The sequence below is a fragment of the Vombatus ursinus genome, unplaced genomic scaffold (assembly GCF_900497805.2).
Source record: "Vombatus ursinus unplaced genomic scaffold, bare-nosed wombat genome assembly UNPS02014794.1, whole genome shotgun sequence".
Classification (NCBI taxonomy): Eukaryota; Metazoa; Chordata; class Mammalia; order Diprotodontia; family Vombatidae; genus Vombatus; species Vombatus ursinus.
The window spans coordinates 18,518,665-18,538,026 of NW_020954572.1; the positions used below are offsets into that span (position 1 = coordinate 18,518,665).

General features: G+C 40.4%; 1 protein-coding gene across 1 annotated transcript in view; it reads left to right on the top strand.

The window, feature by feature from the left end:
- Nucleotides 1-19,362, top strand: part of TGM7 (transglutaminase 7) — a 46,876-nt gene that overhangs the window by 3,147 nt on the left and 24,367 nt on the right. Inside the window, exons 2-4 of the mRNA XM_027870066.1 lie at nucleotides 12,349-12,525; nucleotides 17,714-17,959; nucleotides 18,748-18,866. Of these exons, the coding sequence (XP_027725867.1) occupies nucleotides 12,349-12,525; nucleotides 17,714-17,959; nucleotides 18,748-18,866 (542 nt within the window). The remainder of the gene's footprint in view (nucleotides 1-12,348; nucleotides 12,526-17,713; nucleotides 17,960-18,747; nucleotides 18,867-19,362) is intronic.

Consider the following 19,362-nt stretch of genomic DNA (forward strand, 5'->3'; position numbering starts at 1 on the left):
TTCTTTCTTTCTTTCTTTCTTTCTTTCTTTCTTTCTTTCTTTCTTTCTTTCTTTCTTTCTTTCTTTCTTACTTTTTAATTCTTTGCTGCAAAGCGTGGTTTGTTGGATAGGTGAAAGAAGAGACACATATTGAGAAATGAAAGTAATGTAATAAAAGTGGTCAAGATTTTTTTTTAATGAGGCTTTGAGAAGGAGAGAGTAAGGGATTGAAAGGAGTGACTAGAAAATGTGATCACCTAAGAAATATTTTTTGATTTGAAGGTGGCTATCATAGAATTTGATACAAGCCCAGTAAGTTAACTTGGGGTTTGTGGTACTTTTTGTTTCTGCTTTGTATGCAAGGAAGCATAAGGGAAAAAGTTTGAGGGCTATTTTAGAGTCAAGCCATCATGTTCAGCAAAATCTACCTACAGTAGAAAGGTAGGTTCCCCCTGAAGGGAAAGATAATCCACTTCAGAGCTGATTAGAACACTGTGGTTTTATCCCACTTATGATTTTATTGGTGTAGGGAAATGCCCTTCACTGGTAGTGCAGTGGGTAGAGCTTCGGAGTCAGGAAAACCTCAATTCAAACCTGGCCTCAGACTCTTCCAAGCTGTGTGAACCTGGGCAGGTCACTTGACTTGTTTCTGCCTCAGTTCATCAACTGTAAAATGGGAATAATAACAGCACCTATCTCCCAAGGTTGTTAAGAAGAATCAAATGAGATAATATTTGTAAAGTGCTGTTACATAGTAGGAGCTTAATAAATGCTTGTTCCTTTCCCTTCCTCTCTACCGATAAAAACTGCTCCTTCATTTGCCCAGAGTCATATAGCCAATAAGAGTTAGAGATGGAACTTGAAACCAGGTAGGACCAGTTCTTTGCCTACTACAGCAAACTGCCTCTGGTTTAGGGCACTAAGGAAGCAAATTAACTTGATGACTTAGGAAGAGATACTTTACAACTGTTGACTTTTTCAAAGCCTTGAGGAGACTAGAGAAGGTTGAAGTGGACAGAACAGACATAAGGTCTTGTGGGGGTCTGAATGTCCAAAGCATAAGGAAGAACAAGTTAAAAGTCTATGATAGTGGGGCAGCTAGGTGGCACAGTGGATAGAGCACTAGCCCTGGAATCAGGAGGACCTGAGTTCAAATCTAGCCTCAGATACTAAGTAGCTGTGTGACTCCGGTCAAGTCACTTAACCCCAATTGCCTTAAAAAAAATCTATGGTAGCATAGAGGAAAGAGAACTGCATTTGGAATCAGAGGTGTTTGATTAAAATTCCCTTTGCTGCTTACTACCTGTGAAGTGATCTTGGAAAGTCATTTCATATCTTTGGTCCTTAACTCATTTGTAAAATGAGGGAGTTACAGTTTTGCAGAGGGCAGCTAGATAGCACAGTGGATAGAGAGCCGAGACTAGAGTCAGGAAGACCTGAGTACAAATCTGGCCTCAGACACTTCATAGCTGTGTGATCCCGGGCAAGTCACTTAACCTTATTTGCTTCAGTTTCCTCATCTGTAAAATGAGCTGGAGAAAGAAATGGCATCTACCTACAGTAGATGCCATCTCCAGCATCTTTGCTAAGATAACCCCAAATGGGGTCACAGAGAGTAGGACATGATTAAAACAACTGAATAATAAGTCTTGTAGATGTTAGGATTAGACCAATATCATATATCATATTCCACAATAAATTTAGAATGAATACATGACCTGAGTATTAAAAATTGTACCATAAAAACAGTAGGAGAGAAGTAGATCATATAGCTTTCACATCAATTGGTAGAAGATGATTTTTTTTGAGACAGTTGGGGTTAAGTGCCTTGCCCAGGGTCATACAGTTGGTAAATATCTGAGGTCACATTTGAATTCAGGTCCTCCTGACACGAGTGCTGGTGCTCTATCCACTGTGCCACCTAGCTGCCTCTTAGGAGATAAACTCTTAACCAAACAAGGGCTAGAGGCAGATATAAAAGCCAAAATAGATCACTCTGACTGTATGAAATTCAAAAGCTTTTGCACAAACAAAATTTTTGTTTTGAGGATAAGAAAGGAAGCTGATGACTGGAAAAAAAATCTTTGTATTAAATTTCTTGAAGAAGGGTTGACATGTAAGATATTTAGACAGCTAAGAGAAATCTATGACTAAAAACTATTCCCTAATAAATAAATGGTCAAAGGATATGGGCAGTTTTCAAAAGAGGAATTGTCAACTATTAATAACCAAATGAAAGAATGCTCCAAATTGCTAATAATAAATGAAACACAAATCAAAACAACTTTGAAGTTTCTCCTCATGCCCAGAAAATTGGCAAAGATAATCTAAGACAAGAATCATAAGTATTGGAAGGGTTATGAAAGACAAACATGCTAATAATTGTTGGTGGAGCTGTGAATTAGTACAACCTAAATATTTATAGTAGCACTTTTTGTGGTAGCAAAAAACTAGAAACAAAGTCAATGCCCATCATTGGGGAGTGGCCAAACAAATTGTGATTTATTCAGTTGTTTCAGTCTCATCCGATTCTTCAGGATCTCATTTGGGACTTTTTTTGGTAAAGATACTAGAGTGGTTTGCCATTCCTTTCCCGGCTCACTTTACAGATGAGGAAACCAAGGCAAACAAGGTTAAATGACTCACCCAGGGTAACACAGCTAGTCAGTGTCTGAGGCCAGATTTGAATTCCTGAGGATGAGGTTTCCTAACTCCAGGCCAAGTGCTTTATCCACTGAGCCACCTAGCTGTCTTTTAAAAATGAAATACCACCTTTTACACAAACCTTTCTTGATTCCTTCCAATCACTAGTGCCCTTTCTTCCCCTCCTCACTGTTGTTGTTCAGTTGTGTCCAACTCTACATGACCCCATAGACTTTGTCCATAGGATTTTCTTGGCAAAGATACTGGAGTGGTTTGTCATTTCCTTCTTCAGTTCATTTTACAGATGAGGAAACTGAGGTAAACAGGGTTAAGTGACTTGCTCAGGGTCATGCAGCTAGTAAGTGTCTAAGGCCAGATCCTGATCTGGGCTCCCTCTGCTTCTTCCCATGCCTCCACCCCCACCCCAATTAGCCTGATTAAAAAGCAGGAACAGCAGAATCACTGTTTGCACAAGGTAGCAAATAATTAGATGCTAACTTTACGTGTTCAAACAAGTGACTGCTATGTCTTCCTGCCACCTCCATCTCTAAGCTATGTACTTGTTTCTTTGATTACTTTTGATATTCATGGCCTATTTAAGTCACATATTTCTCCAATGTTTATTTGTGTTTCAATCTGTCCTTTACGACAGTAGATGTGAGTATAGGCTGTGGTTTATATATATATATATATATGTATATATGCATATATATTTTTTAAATGCACAGGAAAGAACATAATGAATTCCAAAAATAATAGCAAACAGGATAACTTTTAAAGTTATGTGTTGAATATATTACATATTTACAAGATAAGCAAACTGTCAGTCTCATGTATGATCCTGTTTTCTGTTATCTTATATTCGTGAAAATGCCATTTTATTTAAAATGTGTTCATTTCTGAATTTTTTTTTTAATTTTTTTGTGAGGCAGTTGGGATTAAGTGACTTGCCCAGAGTCACACAGCTAGTGAGTGTTATGTGTCTGAGGCCGGATTTGAACTCAGGTCCTCCTGACTCTAAGGCTGGTGCTCTATCCACTGTGCCACCTAGTGGCCCCTCTGAATTTTTTTTAAAAGTGTGGAAAAAGCTCTAATTTATAACTTCTGGGGGAATGTAGCTCCAGAAGATGATATGTAATTGATGGCTAGAAATGATTTTGTCCATTTATTTTTTTAAATGACTTGTCTCCCCCATTACCACCACCACCTAACTAGACTGAAAGCTTCTCAAAGGTAGGTATGGTACCTTTTTGGGATTTACATCTCCAGCTGCACTTAGCAGACAATTATATTATTTATTATGATGAATGCCACATTTCCTCAATCATTTTTTGGTTGATGCAGAAATGGCAAATGAAAGAGCATTCCCAAAGGTTAGGCTGTCTTTGATCTTAGACTCCCTCTGAGGACAGCTCTGAAAAAGCCTGGTACCTTGTAGAGTGCCTACAGGGGTGGAAAACCTGTGGCCTTCTAGGTCCCCAGGTGCGGCCTTTTGATTGAATCCAAGTTTTATAGAACAAATCCTTTTATTAAGGGGATTTGTTCGTGAAGTTTGGATTCAGTCAAAGGGCTGCACTTGAGGACCTAGAGGGCCACATGTGGCCTCGAGGCCGAAGGTTCCCCACCCCTCATACCTCACCATGTACAGGCAAGTGTTTAATATAGCCTCTATGGTAATGGTGATGATGATGATGAATTGCACATTTTCATTCACACAGCCACTGACACATATTGGCTGTGTGAGCCTGGACAAATCATTCAGTCTTTCAGTGCTCTAGTTTAGCTCTCTGAGACTATAAATTGCAAAGAAAATGCAAATCTGCATTAGTAAGGAAAGTTCCTCAGTCCTCTGATACCAAGTGGATAATACTGATCTAGTTCCTACCTCTATCCATTTACTCCCTTTACTATTGTGCTTCTCAGGGATAAATAGGCATCTCTGGTTTGGGAATATTGCTTTTCTTACTACGCTACTCCACTCAGTTCAGGGTGTATCATTCCCTGTTGAGGATGGCCCCTGGCTGTCTGCACATTTCCACTGATTGGTCTTGCATGACTTCCTGCTTTGTTCTCCCTTTTTAGTATGCTCTTGGCTTTCTTTTCTCTTCTCACAGCTCCACCCATTCTCTTCCTTGAATACACTGTCTACTTAATATGAAAGGCACTTTAATGAGCCTAATGGGTAAGTACCTTAAGTGGAACTAAAAAATACTGTACAAATCTTCTCAAGAGAAAGAGCTCAATCTACCCTTTCACTCTGCTCTCTCAAGCGTGGAGAGGAAGAACGCAGCATCGATGTGATTCTTCCTGGATTCAAGTAGGAGGGATGAACTGGTTGCCATATATCCAACTGAATGCAGCCTCCAGATCAAGATTGCCTTTACTCCTACTCCCTCCACAGAGATGTAATTTCTGTAGATACTGGAGTGGTTTCCCATTTCCTTCTCCAGTTCATTTTACAGATGTGGAAAATGAGCCAACAGGGTTAAGTGACTTGCCCAGGGTCAAATAGCTGGTAAGTGTCTGAGTTCAGATTTGAACTCAGGAAGATGAATCTTCCTGACTACAGGTTTAGCATTCTATCCACTTTGCTACTAGATGGTTTATCTTCCTGAGTTCAAATCTGGCCTCAGACTCTAGCTGTGTGACTCTGAGCAAGTCACTTAACCTTGTTTGCCTCAGTTTCCTCATATATAAAATGAACTGGAGGAGGAAATGGGAAATCACTCCAGTATCTTTGTAAAGAAAACCCCAAATGAAGCCACAAGGATTCAGACATGACTGAAATGAATGGAGTTTCTGTAGGGAAAGGCCTTCCCCCATGAGAAGATGGACTAAGGGTTCAACTAAAAGGATGCTGGGCTAGTGGACTGTCCAGAGCTTGCCCTCTTGTTAGGGACTAGGACCTTTCTCACCTTTGGAGGTGAGAGAGGTGGGAAGACCCAGAACTGGATCTCAGAATTCAGAAGGAGGGTGAACATAGAGGAAAGTATGAGGAGCTCATTTTGGGACCTGTTGAATACGAAGTGACGCTGGACATGTACTGTAAGTAGTCAGAGATGGAACTTAAAAAGACTAGAAATGTAGATTCAGGAGTCATCTGCATGAAGGTGGTGTTTGAAATCATAGGCATGAAAAAGAAGGAAGGGAAGAAAAGAGGGTAGAGAGAAAAGAGAAGGTCAAAGTCAAGGAGGAGCTACCTTCAGGGGTCAGGAAGAGGAGGAGGAGCTAGAGAAGGAATGACTAGAGAGATAGGAGAGATAGGAGAGCCCTTGTTTGTGCTTCATTCTGGAAGAGGGCCAAGGCTTCAGGGAGGTGATGCCGTGACATGCAACTGAGTTGGATTTAAGTGAGGCAGGGCTATGCAAAGTCACCAGCCTCACTTTTTCCTCTGGAGCCGGATATTTTTATACCACCTACATTTCCCAGTGTAACCCTCCTCTTTCCCCCATCCCAGAGAGCTATCTTTTATAATGTAGAATTTTTAAAAAATTTTTTAAAATTCTTATATTTAAATTTTTAAAATTTTTTTTAAAAAAAGTTCATTGAAACAAGCCAACATGTAGAAAATGTTATATGTTATATGCTGTGTTCCACACCTAGTGTCCTAATATTCGTAAAGCACTTAGCACAGTGTCTGGTAAATAGCAGGTGCATAATAAATACTTGTTCCCTTTCTCTTTCCTTTCCCTTTATTTGAAGCCACACCTGTCATAACTTTTCAGTTCGACTTTGATGATTGATTTTGCTGTTGCTGTATTTGTACTTAGTAGAAGGAAAGCTCTTGAGTAGAGGGATTATTTTCCTTTTGTCTTTTATCCCCAGTGTCTAATATTGGTGCTCGATGAATATTTATTGAATTGAATTCTAGCACACCTGAAACTTACATTTTTAAAAACAGTCATGGACCATTACTCCAGGACCATGCTCTAGGGAAGTGTTGAAAAGGAGGGATTTTCAGGCCATAACACAATAACAAGACAACGGGATATAGCAGATAGAATACTGAATTTAGAGTCAGAAGACCTGGGTTAAAATCCTGGCTCCTCTACTTACCACCCGTATGACCTAGGACAAACCATTATCATTTCCCTTAACCTTAGTTCCCTCTGGAAAATGAGACTTTTGCACAAGATGGTCTCTAAGTTCCCTGTTTCCAACCCTAAATCCTATGATTCTCTGAGCCTGTGAAAATTTGCTAGAAATTTAGTCATTTGCAGTGACTAAAAGGTGACAATCCATGTGGAAATCAAGAAATGAATGATTGGATAAAAGAGGAAATTATGAAGATAATAGCAGAACAAAAATAATGGCATACAGAAACTACACATAAAAACCTGCAAGGTGTGGCCAAATTGCTCAAAGAAAAAATATGTAGTGCTGAAGCCTACTTCAATAAGAGAGAAAATTAAATAATTGAAAAAAGAACAATTCATCAAATCCACACAAACAGAAATAAGAAGTAATCATCAGGACAGAGGCTAGTGTCACTTTTAAAATATAAGTGCTCAGCACAGTGCCTGGCACATAATAAATGCTTAATAAATGCATGTTGACTGGTCGACAAGTATCCAATTGCTACATATAGGCTCAAAACATAGAGAAGGACAGTAAGCCATCCATTTCTTTCTATTAGGCTAATAAGATTTGAGGACAGTTAGGTGGCACAATGAATAGAGTGCCAGGCCCGGAATCAGGAAGACCTGAGTTCAAATTTGACCTCAGACACTGTGACCCTGGGCAAGTCATTTAACCCTGTTTGCCTCAGTTTCTTAGTCTGTAAAATGAGCTGGAGAAGGAAATGGCGAACCACTCCAGTATCTTTACCGAGAAAGCCCCAAATGGGGTCACTGACAGTCAGACACGACTGAAACAACTGAACAACAACAACAGGGTTTGGATCTCTATATCGAACAGAGACAAAGCTGAGAAAGAAAACCAAAGACCAATGCCATTAATAAGTATGGACACAAATGATTTCTTCTGCACGTCAGCAGATTTGAGAGCTCATCAATGTAGGTACTCCCTCCAGTGGTGAAGACTGTAATCCATCTCAGTCTTTGCATTATTTGTGACTTTTGTTCATGTCTTCCTATCAATCCTCCATAATGGTCAGTCCAATGTTAGAGGTGTGTGGTTGTCTTCAGCATCTCTTTAATATTATATAGGGACCCCCGCAATATGCAGCCTGCCCTTCTCTTGCTCCCCATTCTCACTACAGTCTGCTTCCTTTTCCATCCTATATCTATTTTATTATACTTCTCAGTGGTAATATCTTGAAGCCTGTTGCTTAAGCCCACCCCAAATCCCACTATTGCTGTGTTAAAATTGTATCTTGGCCTGGTTCCTTTGACCACTTCCCCTTCTAATTAGTATGATTAACTTTACATGTAGGCATTATAAAGTAACAATAGTAGTAAAATTGCAAACAGGAACTTATAAGTCACTTACAGACTCTCCCATAAATTAAGAGAGCATAACGGTTTTGCAATAAAAAAGTCACTCCCATAAATTAGAGGAGCATAGGAGACAATGGAAACTGTCTCATAAATTAACTAAGCACACATCCTGAAACTCTGTGCTAAATTAGGGGAAACCAGATAGGCCTTACTTTAAGGGTTCCTTAGTCCTGCTGACTTCCCATGGCATGCAAGTCTCAGATAAACTCCAGACATGTCCAGTAAGACCGGCAGAACACTGCCCTCTGCCTCCCTGGGCCATTTGCCTCTGTAATCCTTGTGCTTTACTAAAGTGTGATTGACACATTACTCCCTACTTGCTGCCGTCATGATCTTTCCCATCTAGTATCCAAAAAGCTAAGTGTGCCTGCCTCCCATTCAACCAGAGGGAACCCCTTGAGGTCCCATTCCCTTAGTCATAAACTGGGAGCACCAGGACTGAGACTATAAGCTATTTGCAAGCTAGGTGCCATGAACTCATGGGTAGAAAGCAGGGATATCCACCCTACCTGAACCTTGTGTTCCTCCAGATGTTTTCCTTTTTTCTGGGTCTCAAAATATCAATAATTCCATAAATTAACTGGCAATTCAATTGCTTTTTAGGGGACCCAACTCAACTCATTTCAGTAAGTGTTTAGTGAGCATCTACTATGTGCTAGGTATTGGGGATATTGCCCTCAAGGAGTTTACATTCAATTGGGAGGAAACAGCCTGTGCACAGATAAGTGCATAATATATACAGGGTAAATATAAATTAACTTCTGGGTAGGTGGGGGATGACATGAACAATTGCAGGAATCAGGAAAGGTCTCCTGTAAGAGATAGCATCTGAACTGTGCTTGAAGGAAGTTGGTTCAAAGACAGGTTGGAACCAGATTATGAACTTGTAAATACCAGTATCTTGATAGAAATTAAGGTAAACTGAGGCACAAATCCCTGAGAACATCCAATTTATTGGTAAGGCTAGCAGTTACCAATAAAAGGGATTTTCAGCTCCTCAGGAAGCCAAAAGACCCTAAATGAGAACTGGCATATAATTTTTATGGCTAAAAGGAGAAGCATCCAAAAACTAGAAGGCAGCATCATAGATGGTGAAACAATACGATTGGCTACAAAGTCTGAAGCATCATAGATGGGGAAATGATACGATTGGTTACAAAGTCTGAAGCATCATAGATGGGGAAATGATACGATTGGTTACAAAGTCTGAAGCATCATAGATGGGGAAAGCAATATGATTGGTTAGAAAGTTTGTAGCATCGTAGATGTGGGGGATAATATGATTGGCTGGAAATTTGGAATGTAAAGGTATCAACAACCCCTCCTTCCACCTTGTTGCTATGGGAAGCTCATTGGCTGTGTCCACCTGCGCAGCTAGTTAGTGTCACAGCAATAACAGACCAGACTTTCTTAAAGGACAGCTAGTGTTGCTGAGATAACAGACCAGACCCTCTAGCATCCACGTGCATCCTTTAAGGATTACCGATTTTCTTAACACAAGAATAAAACAGTGATTAGCAGGAAAGTCGAACTTCCAAACTTAACTCAGAGACAAATGAAATGTGATTCAGGCATTACACAAAATGTCAGTAATGGTACAAAATGAAATCAATTACAGAATAAAATCAATTTGATTTTCTCAATTTTCACTGTACAGAAGAGTTTGTGTTTTATACTGGAAGCAATAAGGAACCACTAAAACTTTTTGAGTAGGGGAATGACATGCACAGACCTGCATTTTATTTTTTTCTCCCTATTTCCTTTAAAATTATTTTTCTATTATTTATTAATTTTTAATGTTTCTAAATTTTGAGTTCCAAATTCTGGCCATTTCTCCAGCCGCTCCTCTACCCATTGAGAAGGCAAGCAATATGATACCCATTATACCTGTGAAGTCATGCAGAACACATTTCTATGTTAGCTATGTTGCAAAAAAAGCAAGAAAAATAAAGTGAAAAAGGCCTGCTTCAATCTGCACTTAGAATTCATCAATTCTCTCTCTGAAGGTAGATAATATTTTTTTCTTAGCTTGAATCCTTTGGAATTGTCTTGGATCATTATTTTGACCAAAGTAGCTAAGTCTTTCACAGTGGAGCATGAATAGAATATTGCGGTCGCTGTGTACAATGTTCTCCTGGTTCAGACCTACAGCTTAGGAGTATCAGTTTCACAGTTGCAATGGAAGATAGACTTAAGACAGGAAAAACTGAAGGCAGGAAGACAAATAGGACGTTCTTTTAATAGTCAATATAATAGGTGATGATAAGGGCCTGAACTAGGATGGTGGCTTTGTGAGCAGAGAGGATATGTATCTAAGAGATGTTGTGGAGGGAGAATTAACAATTATCGTTCTTTTTTTATTAAATAATTTACTTATTTTTAGTTTTCAACATTCACTTCCATAAGATTTTGAGTTTTAAATTTTCTCCCCCTCTCCCTCCTCCCCCTCCCCAAGATGGCATTCAGTCTGATATAGGCTCTACTTATACATTCATATTAAGCATATTTTCACATTAGTCATGATGTATAGAAGAATTAGAACTAATGGGAAGAACTATGAAAAAGAAGAAATAAAATAAAACAACAAAAGAAAAGGAGAGCAAATAGTATGCTTCGATCTGCATTCAGACTCCATAATTCTTTCTCTAGATGTAGGTAGCATTTTCCATCATGAGTCTTTTGGAGTTGTCTCATATCCTTGCATTGCTGAGGAGAGCCAAGTCTATCAAAGTCAGTCATCGTGCAACATGGCTGTTACTGTGTACAATGTTCTCCTGGTTCTGCTCGTTTCATACATTTATCATTCTTTAGATATTGTGGCCTTCTGTGATTTGCAGCCATAGAGCATCACTTGAAGAATACTGGTGTTGGAAAGATACGGCTTTGTTTCAGAGAGAAGCTTAAGGTCATTGGAAGAACCATACAGTTACCCAAAGACATTCAAGCCTATTCTGTCTTCCTGTTCAATTCTGGATCCGGCTAATTATGCAAAATACAGATTCTAATGGACCAGATCAATGAGATGCCTTTTCAGTTTAGTGTCATGGTCTGAACAAGAGGTCTTTCCTGTGAGTATTATTAGGCTGAACTCTTCTGAGTGATTTTAATGTCATTCAGGAGACTCTGCAGTGTTCTTGAAATGACAAATAGGAGGAATTCAAAGAATCATGGGAAGATTCTGTGAACTGATGCAAAATGAAGAAAGCAGAACCAGGAGAACAATATGCACAGTGATTATTGTGTGTGTGTGTGTGTGTGTGTGTGTGTGTATAAAAATAATAACAACACTAAAGGGTAGCTTGACTACAGGTTAAATGCAGTGACTGATCTTGATCCCAGAGAAAAGATGAAATATTATCCCTCTTCTTGGTAGGAGTGTTGAGCATTGCATATGCTGTTCGATGCGGTCATACTGTTGATTAGTTTTACTTGGGTACTTTTTCTTGTTCCAAGGAAGGGTTCTTCAGGGAAGTAGTACAAAAAATAAAAGATATGCGTTAAGCTGTTTTAAAAAGATCTAAATGAAATTCAATATAATAAACCAAAAATTTATTAAACACCTACTATATACAAGGTATTGGGCTAGGCACTGAGAGGCATAAGGACAAAAATGAAAAACAATCTCCGCTTTTAAGGAGGTGAATTGCAAAATGTCTGACATATAGCAGGTACCTGAGAAATGCTTGTTGATTGACTGAGGGGGAAAGTGTACCAACAATAGATGGATTGAGGGAAAGACTCATAGAGAAATGGCATCTGAGTTGAGCCTAGAAGAGAGCCAAGGTGGAGGTGAGGAGCAGTTCTAGGCCTGGGTAATAGCTTGTGTGAAGGCACAGGAGTAGAGTTTGGGGCACTGCTAATAGTTTGGTTTGGAAAGTAGAATAACTAGGGGCAGTTAGGTGGCGCAGTGGCTAGAGGGACTGGCCCTGGAGTCAGGAGGACCTGAGTTCAAATATGACCTCAAATACTTACTAGCTGTGTGACTCTGGGCAAGTTACTTGACCCCAATTGTCTCCCCCCCCCCACCAAAATAAAGTAGAGTAATTAATTCATGTTATTAATAAGCCTGGAAAAATAAACTGGAGTTTTTAAATGAGGAAAAGGCAATACGGAGCCACTGAAAGGTTTTGAGCAGGGAAGAGACATCATTAGACCTTGTGCTTTAGATCTGAACTCACAATATATGTGAAAGTGCTTGCTCTATAAGGTGCTACGCATACACTTGGCATTTTTATTATTGTTTTTAATTGTCTTCTCCCATTTTCAGTCTTAGGATTGAGATCCTCAAACCTGCAGAGCCCAAAAAACAACAAGGAGCACCATACTTCTGAGATTGGTTCTCAGCGACTGTTTGTGCGAAGGGCTCAGGCTTTTGTCATCACCCTGAACTTTGACAGGCCCTTCCATGCAGACTCTGATAAGATCGTCTTCACTGCTGAGACAGGTGATTCCTCGCCTCCCCTTCCTACAATCAGCAGCAGGGCCTCTCTCTTGTACCTATGGAGTGACTTGGAACAGTTCCAGAGAGCCCTGGGGCTGGAGTCAGGAAGACCTGAGTTCAAATCCAGCCTCAGACAAGTAATTGCTAACTGTGTGATCTTGGGCAAGTCACTTAATCTCTGCCTGCCTCAGTTTCCTCAACTGTAAAATGGGAATAAAAATAGTACCTACCTCACAGGGCACCTAATAAATGCTCCTTCCCTCTCTTTCTTCAGGGCCTGGGTCTCCTATTTCTGAGCCTTCTCCCAGTCTTCTATTCATGGCACTCCTCACTCTCTACTCAGCCATCTGCCTAATACTCTCTTACTCTCTCTATTCAAGTACCTCTATCCAAGCTTGCTTTCCCAGTTGCCAGCAGGATTAGAAGGAAGCGAGAAGAGAGGAAATGGAGTCAACATACGTAAACAGCTTTTTCAGAGTTTTGCTAAGAGAAGAAAGAGAGATAAAGGATAATAGCTAGTGAGGATGGTAGAAGGAACTAGTGAGAGTAAGTATTGGGGAGACTTAGGAATATTTGTAGGAAGCAGAGAAGGAACAAGTAGATAAGGAGAGATTGACAATTAGAGAGAAAGAGCGGGGTTGATAGTGGGAGAAAAGGTGGAAGGGGACGGGATTGAGGGCATAGATTAGATGACCTCTGAGTCCTTTTAAACTCTAGAGCTCTTCAGAGATATGCTGATAAATGTTAACAACCAGCATGATACACTTTTTACAATAATATTTTCCCTCAATTGTGTGTTGAAACAATTTTTTAACTTTTTTTTAAGTTTTGGGTTCCAAATTCTATCCTTCCTCCCCACCAATTTTAAGCAACTCGATATAGGTAATACATGTGCAATCATGTAAAACATTTCCATATTAGTCATTTTGTACAAGACTCGAACAACAAGAAAGAAAGAAAAGAAGGAAGGAAGGAAGAAAGAAAGAAAGAAAGAATGAAGGAAGGAAGAAAGAAAGGAAGGAAGGAGGAAAGGAAGGAAAAAAGGAAGGAAGGAAGGAAGGATCCAAGATGAAGAGTAAATTATGTATTTTCAGACTTGGCCAATATAGAAATCTGTTTTGCTTGATTTTATTTGTATATATAATATATTTGATACATATAATTATACATAAAATATATAATAATTTAATATATAATTATACATATATTATATTATTACATCATATATAAATATATACACACATATATTTGTTACAAGGGCTTTGTTTTTCTTTTTTTGTTTCTAATTAGGGGTGGGAATGGGAGGGAGAGGAGGCTAGGGATAGAGTAGTCAGTCAGTAAGCATTTATTAAGCACCTACTATATGTTCCAGGCAGGCATTGTGCTAAGCACTGGGGATACAAAAAGAGGCAAAAGACAGTCCCTGCCCTCAAGGAGCTCACAATCTAATGGGGGAGATAGCAAGCAAACGAGCATGTACAAACAAGCTATGTTCAGGATAAATAGGAAATAGTCAACAGAGGGAAGGCAGTAGAATTAAGAGGGGGTGGGAAAGCCTTCCTGTACAAGGTGAGATTTTAGTTGGGACTTAAGGGAAGCCAGAAAGCAGAGCTGAGGAGAGAGAACATTCCGGGAATGAGGGTCAGTCAGAGAAAATGCCCCAAACTCATAATGAAACATACTAACCATGTGCAGATAGAGAACTAATGGACTTGATTGAAGCATATTTTCTTCTCTTTCTTTTTCTTGCTTATTTTTTTGAACATGGCCAACGTGGAAATTTGTTTTGCTTAACTATACATATTTGTTATGGGTTTTGATTTTCTTGTCTTCTCAATGAGTAGGGAGAGGGGAGGGAGAGGGAGAGAATTTGGAACTGAAAATCAAATTAAATTAAAATTAAAAAACAAAGAAAGAAAATACTCAGAGCCTTCAAGGATGGAGTGTCTTGTTTGTGAAATAGCCAGGAGGCCAGTGTCACCTGATCAGGGAGTAAAGTGTAAGAAGATTGGAAAGGTAGGAGGGGATTAGGTTATGAAGGGCTTTGAATGCCAAATAGAGCATTTTGTATTCAATCCTGGAAGTGTTATAGAGCTGGAGTTTATTGAATGGTGTGTGTGTGTGTTTGTGTGTGTGTGTGTGTGTGTGTGTGTGTGTGTGTGACATAGTTGGACCTGTGCTTTAGGACTAGAGTGGGGAGAGACTTGGGGCAGGTAGACTCACCCTTTGCAGTTAGCCAGGCATGAGGCGGTGAGGCACTGTGCTGGAGTGGTGACATTGTCAGAGGAAGAGAAGGGGACTTATATGAAAGATGCTGCAAAACGAAATCGACAGGCCTTGACAACAGACTGGATATGAGAGGTGAGAGATGGTGAGGCATTGAGGGTGACACCTAGGTAGAGAGCCTGAGGGTCTGGGAGGGTGGTGGTACCCTGGACGATAATAGGGAAATTTGGAAGAGGGAGGGTTTGGGTCAGGGGTGGGGAACCTGCAGCCTCAAGGCCCCATGTGGCCCTCTAGGTCCTCAAGTGCGTCCCTTTGACTGAATCTAAGCTTCATAGAATAAAACATCACTTAATAAAAGGATTTGTTCTGTGAAGTTTGGATTCAGTCAAAAGGCTGCATTTGAGGACTTAGAGGGTCACATGTGGCCTTGAGATGCAAGTTCCCCACCCAGGTTTAGGGGGAAATATTATGAATTCAGTTTTGGACATGTTGAGTTTAAGATGTCTACTGAGCATTCAGTTTAAGATGTCTGAAAGGCAGTTGGAAATGTAAAATGGAGGTCAGCAGAGAGGTTGGGGCGGGATAGGTAGATATGAGAAAATGAGATCACCACGTGAAATAGTATAGAAGGAGAAGAGAATAGGGCACAGGACAGAGCCCTGTGGGATACCTACAGTTAAAGGGTGTGATTTGGGTAAGGATCCAGCAAAGGAGACTGAAAAGTGGTCAGATGGTTCAGAGAAGAACCAGGAGAGAGCAGAGGCCCAAAGACCTACAGAGAAGAGGGTATCGAAGAGAAGAGGATAACCAACAGCGTCAAAGACTGCAGAGAGGTCAGGAGGAGTGAGGATTGAGAAAAATCTATTGGATTTGGCGGTTAAGAGAACATTGCTAACTTTGGACAGAGCAGTTTCAGTGGAATGATGAGGTCAGATGCCAGATTGTAAGGGGTTAGTCAAGAAAAGAATGAGAAAAGAGGTAGTGGATATAGAAGGCCTTTTCAAAGAGATTAGCTACAAAGGGCAGGAGAAGCATAGGTCTGATAGTGGGGATGGAAGCCAAATTAAAAAAGAAAGCAAAGAAAAGAAAAGGAAAGGAAGCAAAAGGAAAGGAAAGAAAAGAGGGTCATTGAGGCAATTTTTTAAAAAATGGGCAGAACAGAAGGAAGGCCAAAAAAAAATCCTAGACAAGTAGGATAGTTTTCTACATGTTGAATTTTTCACGTACTTTAAAAATATATACGCAAAATATATTTAAAAGAAAAGCAAGCTATATATAATAGAAATCCTCTGTTTCACGTACAACCCTCTTCTATCATACTATGTATATGAGACTGTCCCCCTCTTTATTTTGGTGATTGTTACATTCAGAATTGAATTAAATGAATGAATGAATAAATGAATGAAAGCATGTAGACTAGATAAGAAAAAAACACAAGGTTGGTAGAATTCCTTTTGTATCAGGGGCTGCCTTCATCAGTCATTCCAGTCGTTTCTGCCTATATGTCTCCATGTCATTCTTCTTTCCTTGGTGAGAAGGGGACTAATCCAACCAATTTACATAAAATGTTAGCTTATTGAGTATCTTCTCCCAGGGCTCTTTGCATTTCAGTAAGGGAAAAACAGAATATAGTAGAAAAAATGGATTTGGATTTGGGGGACCTGGGTTCAAATCCAGTCTCTTAGGATCATAGATCTGGAGCTGGAAAGGACCTGAGGGAGTCACTGAGTCTAATCCCCTTCTTGAGGTGAGGAAACTGAGGCCCAAAGAGGTTATATGACTTATCCAGGATCACTTAGGTAACAAATATTTGAGATGGGAATCAAAGGCAGAATTTCCTGATATGAGTCTCGTACCACACTGTCTTTCTCCTCTCTGTTTGACCTTGGGCTTGGAGGAGGACGGGGAGGTTGTCCAACTGTCTTCCCTAGTTGAGGTTGATTTAGCCTACAGGGTCCATCCCATAGAATATACTCATGATGGTACTTCCTGGTTCCAAAGGCAGCCATGTTGGAGGGTTGAGACCTGCTTCCAGCCAGGTGTGACTCAAGGCTTAGGGGCTTACCTTTTAAAATACATAGTCCCGTTGTTGGTTGGATGTAGTAGATCCTTCTGGAAGTGTTTGGTGAAAAGCTGGATGAGCACTTGTCTGGAATGCTGTAGAAAGGTTCTTTACATCTGGATCTGTAGGAGCCCCTCCAGTTCTGAGATGTTGTGGCTCCAGCAAGTCACATAGCTTCTCTGGTCTATAATTCCTCATTTTAAAATGAGGCAGTTGGACGTATTGTTGTTCAGTCATTCCAGTCACGTCCAGCTCTTTGTGACTGACTCCATTTGGGGTTTTCTTGGCAAAGATACTGGAGTGGTTTGCCTTCTCCAGCTCATTTGACAGATGAGGAAACTGAGGTAAACAGGGTTAAGTGACTTGCCCAGGATCACACAACTAGTAAGTGTCTAAGGCCGGATTTGAACTCAGGTCTACCTGACTCCAGTCCACTGCGCCACCTAGCTGCCAGAGGCAGTTGGACCTCATGGTTGTTCTAAATAAATAATTCTATGAGAAGGTAAATAAATGTATTGTAGAATTTGGAAGCTAATGGGGGAGTAGGTGAGCTGGGGCAGTCTTCCCAATACCTATGGAACCAAGACTAGGTGGTGCAGTGGATAGAGCACCAGGATTGGAGTCAGGAAGATCTGAGTTCAAATCTGGTCTCAGACACTTACTAGCTGTGTGACTTGGGCAAGTCACTTAGCCCTGTTTGCCTCAGTTTCCTCATCTATAAAATGACCTGGAAAAGGAAATGGCAAACCACTCCATATCTTTGCCAAGAAAAGCCCAAATGGGATCATGAAGAGTCTGACATGACTGAAAAACAACTGAACAAACACCCTCCCCTACACCACTGATTTGGGTGAAGGATTTGGGACTTAACAAACTCTGTCTTTCCTCTTTTCTCTACTCTAGGTCCACAGCCCACAGAGTCACTGGGAACCAAAGTGAGATTTGTCCCGAGCAAGGCCAGAGATGGAAACCGCTGGAGTGTTTTTGATTTCAGCACATATGAGAACTCACTCCAGGTATCCCTGTCTTCTCCAGCTAATGCCATCATTGGTCGCTATCTTTTGAAGGTAGAGATCTCTCACCCATCAGGCCGAGCTAAATCTTATCAGCTTGGGGAGTTCATCCTGCTTTTTAACCCTTGGAATTCAGGTAGGATTTGCTTACCAAGGCCTAATGACCACTAGACCCACTGTGAATGTATCACTCAAGAAACTGTAAAAAATCCTGGGGATTTCTTATTATTCTAAGCAAATACTCTTCTGCCTGTGGGGGTACAAATAGGTTGGGTCAATTACCCTGTTTCTGGTCCATTAGGCAAAGGATTTAGGGGTAGAAGATCTTTGCTGTTCCTTTTCATACAAAAATACAGAAAGTACAGTTTATATCAGTTTATAAGAAAAATATCCAAGTGCCTTTACAGATAGTATCATAAGGTCATAGATTTAAAGCTGGAAGGGACCACTGAGGTCATATGGTCCAATTTTACAGACAAGAAACCCGAGATCTAGAGAGGTTAAATAACTCATCTAAGGTGACCCAGATGTCCCTTCTACTTACACCTGACTCTAGATACCAGCATAATTTAAGCAATCCATTGCTTTTCCCCACTGAAAACCTTGTATTCAGCTTACCCTCCTGCTGGAATTCTTTCTTGGTTTCCCATTCCTTCCCCGTGCCCCTTGACCCTTGCCCCCCACCAACTGCTAGAAGTCTTACCTTCTATCTACTTGTTTATGTATATGCTATCTCCCCAATTAAAATGTAAATTTGAGACAGGGACTGTTTTTTTTACCTTTCTTTGTATCCCCAGCTCTTGGCACAGTGCCTGGCACATAGAAAGTGCTTAATAAATGCTTGTTGATTGGTTGATTAATTCAGACAGAAAGGCCTTCCCTGACTCTCACTATTTTCCCCCCTCTCTATTCTTCACTTCTCAGAGGATGAAGTCTATCTGCCTAGTGAAACACAATTGCAGGAGTATATCATGATGGACTATGGATTCATTTTTAAAGGGCATGAAAATTGGATTACTCCATGGCCTTGGAACTATGGACAGGTAATATAATATGCAATGACATCTAGTCCAGGAGTTTTCCAGGTATGGCCTGAAGACTCCTGGCAAACAAGGAAGGTCTTCCAGATGGTCCATGACTTAGCCTAAAATGTAAGCATGGGATATATGAGTTGATATCTATCTAGCTAGCTATTGACTCCTGTCATGAGCCTCAACTGGGCAGATTCCATGGTGCTGACTGAAACTTTCCCACAGTGGGGAATGGGAAGGAGGTTATAGGTTCAAAGGTGGGAAATTCTTGTGTAGGTATGGGCAGAATTATCCCTCAAACAAATCTAAGATCAAAAACTTGGGTTTTGAGAGGCAGTGTGCTACAGTGGAAAGATAGCTGGCTTTGGAGTCAGAAGTCCTGGGTTCAAATTCTGCCTTTGATGTTTATTAGCTGTGTAACAATGGACAGGTCACCAAACCTCTCTGAGCTTCAGTTTCCTCATCTGTAATCTCTAACTTTATCTGTAACCTCATCTGTAATCTTCCT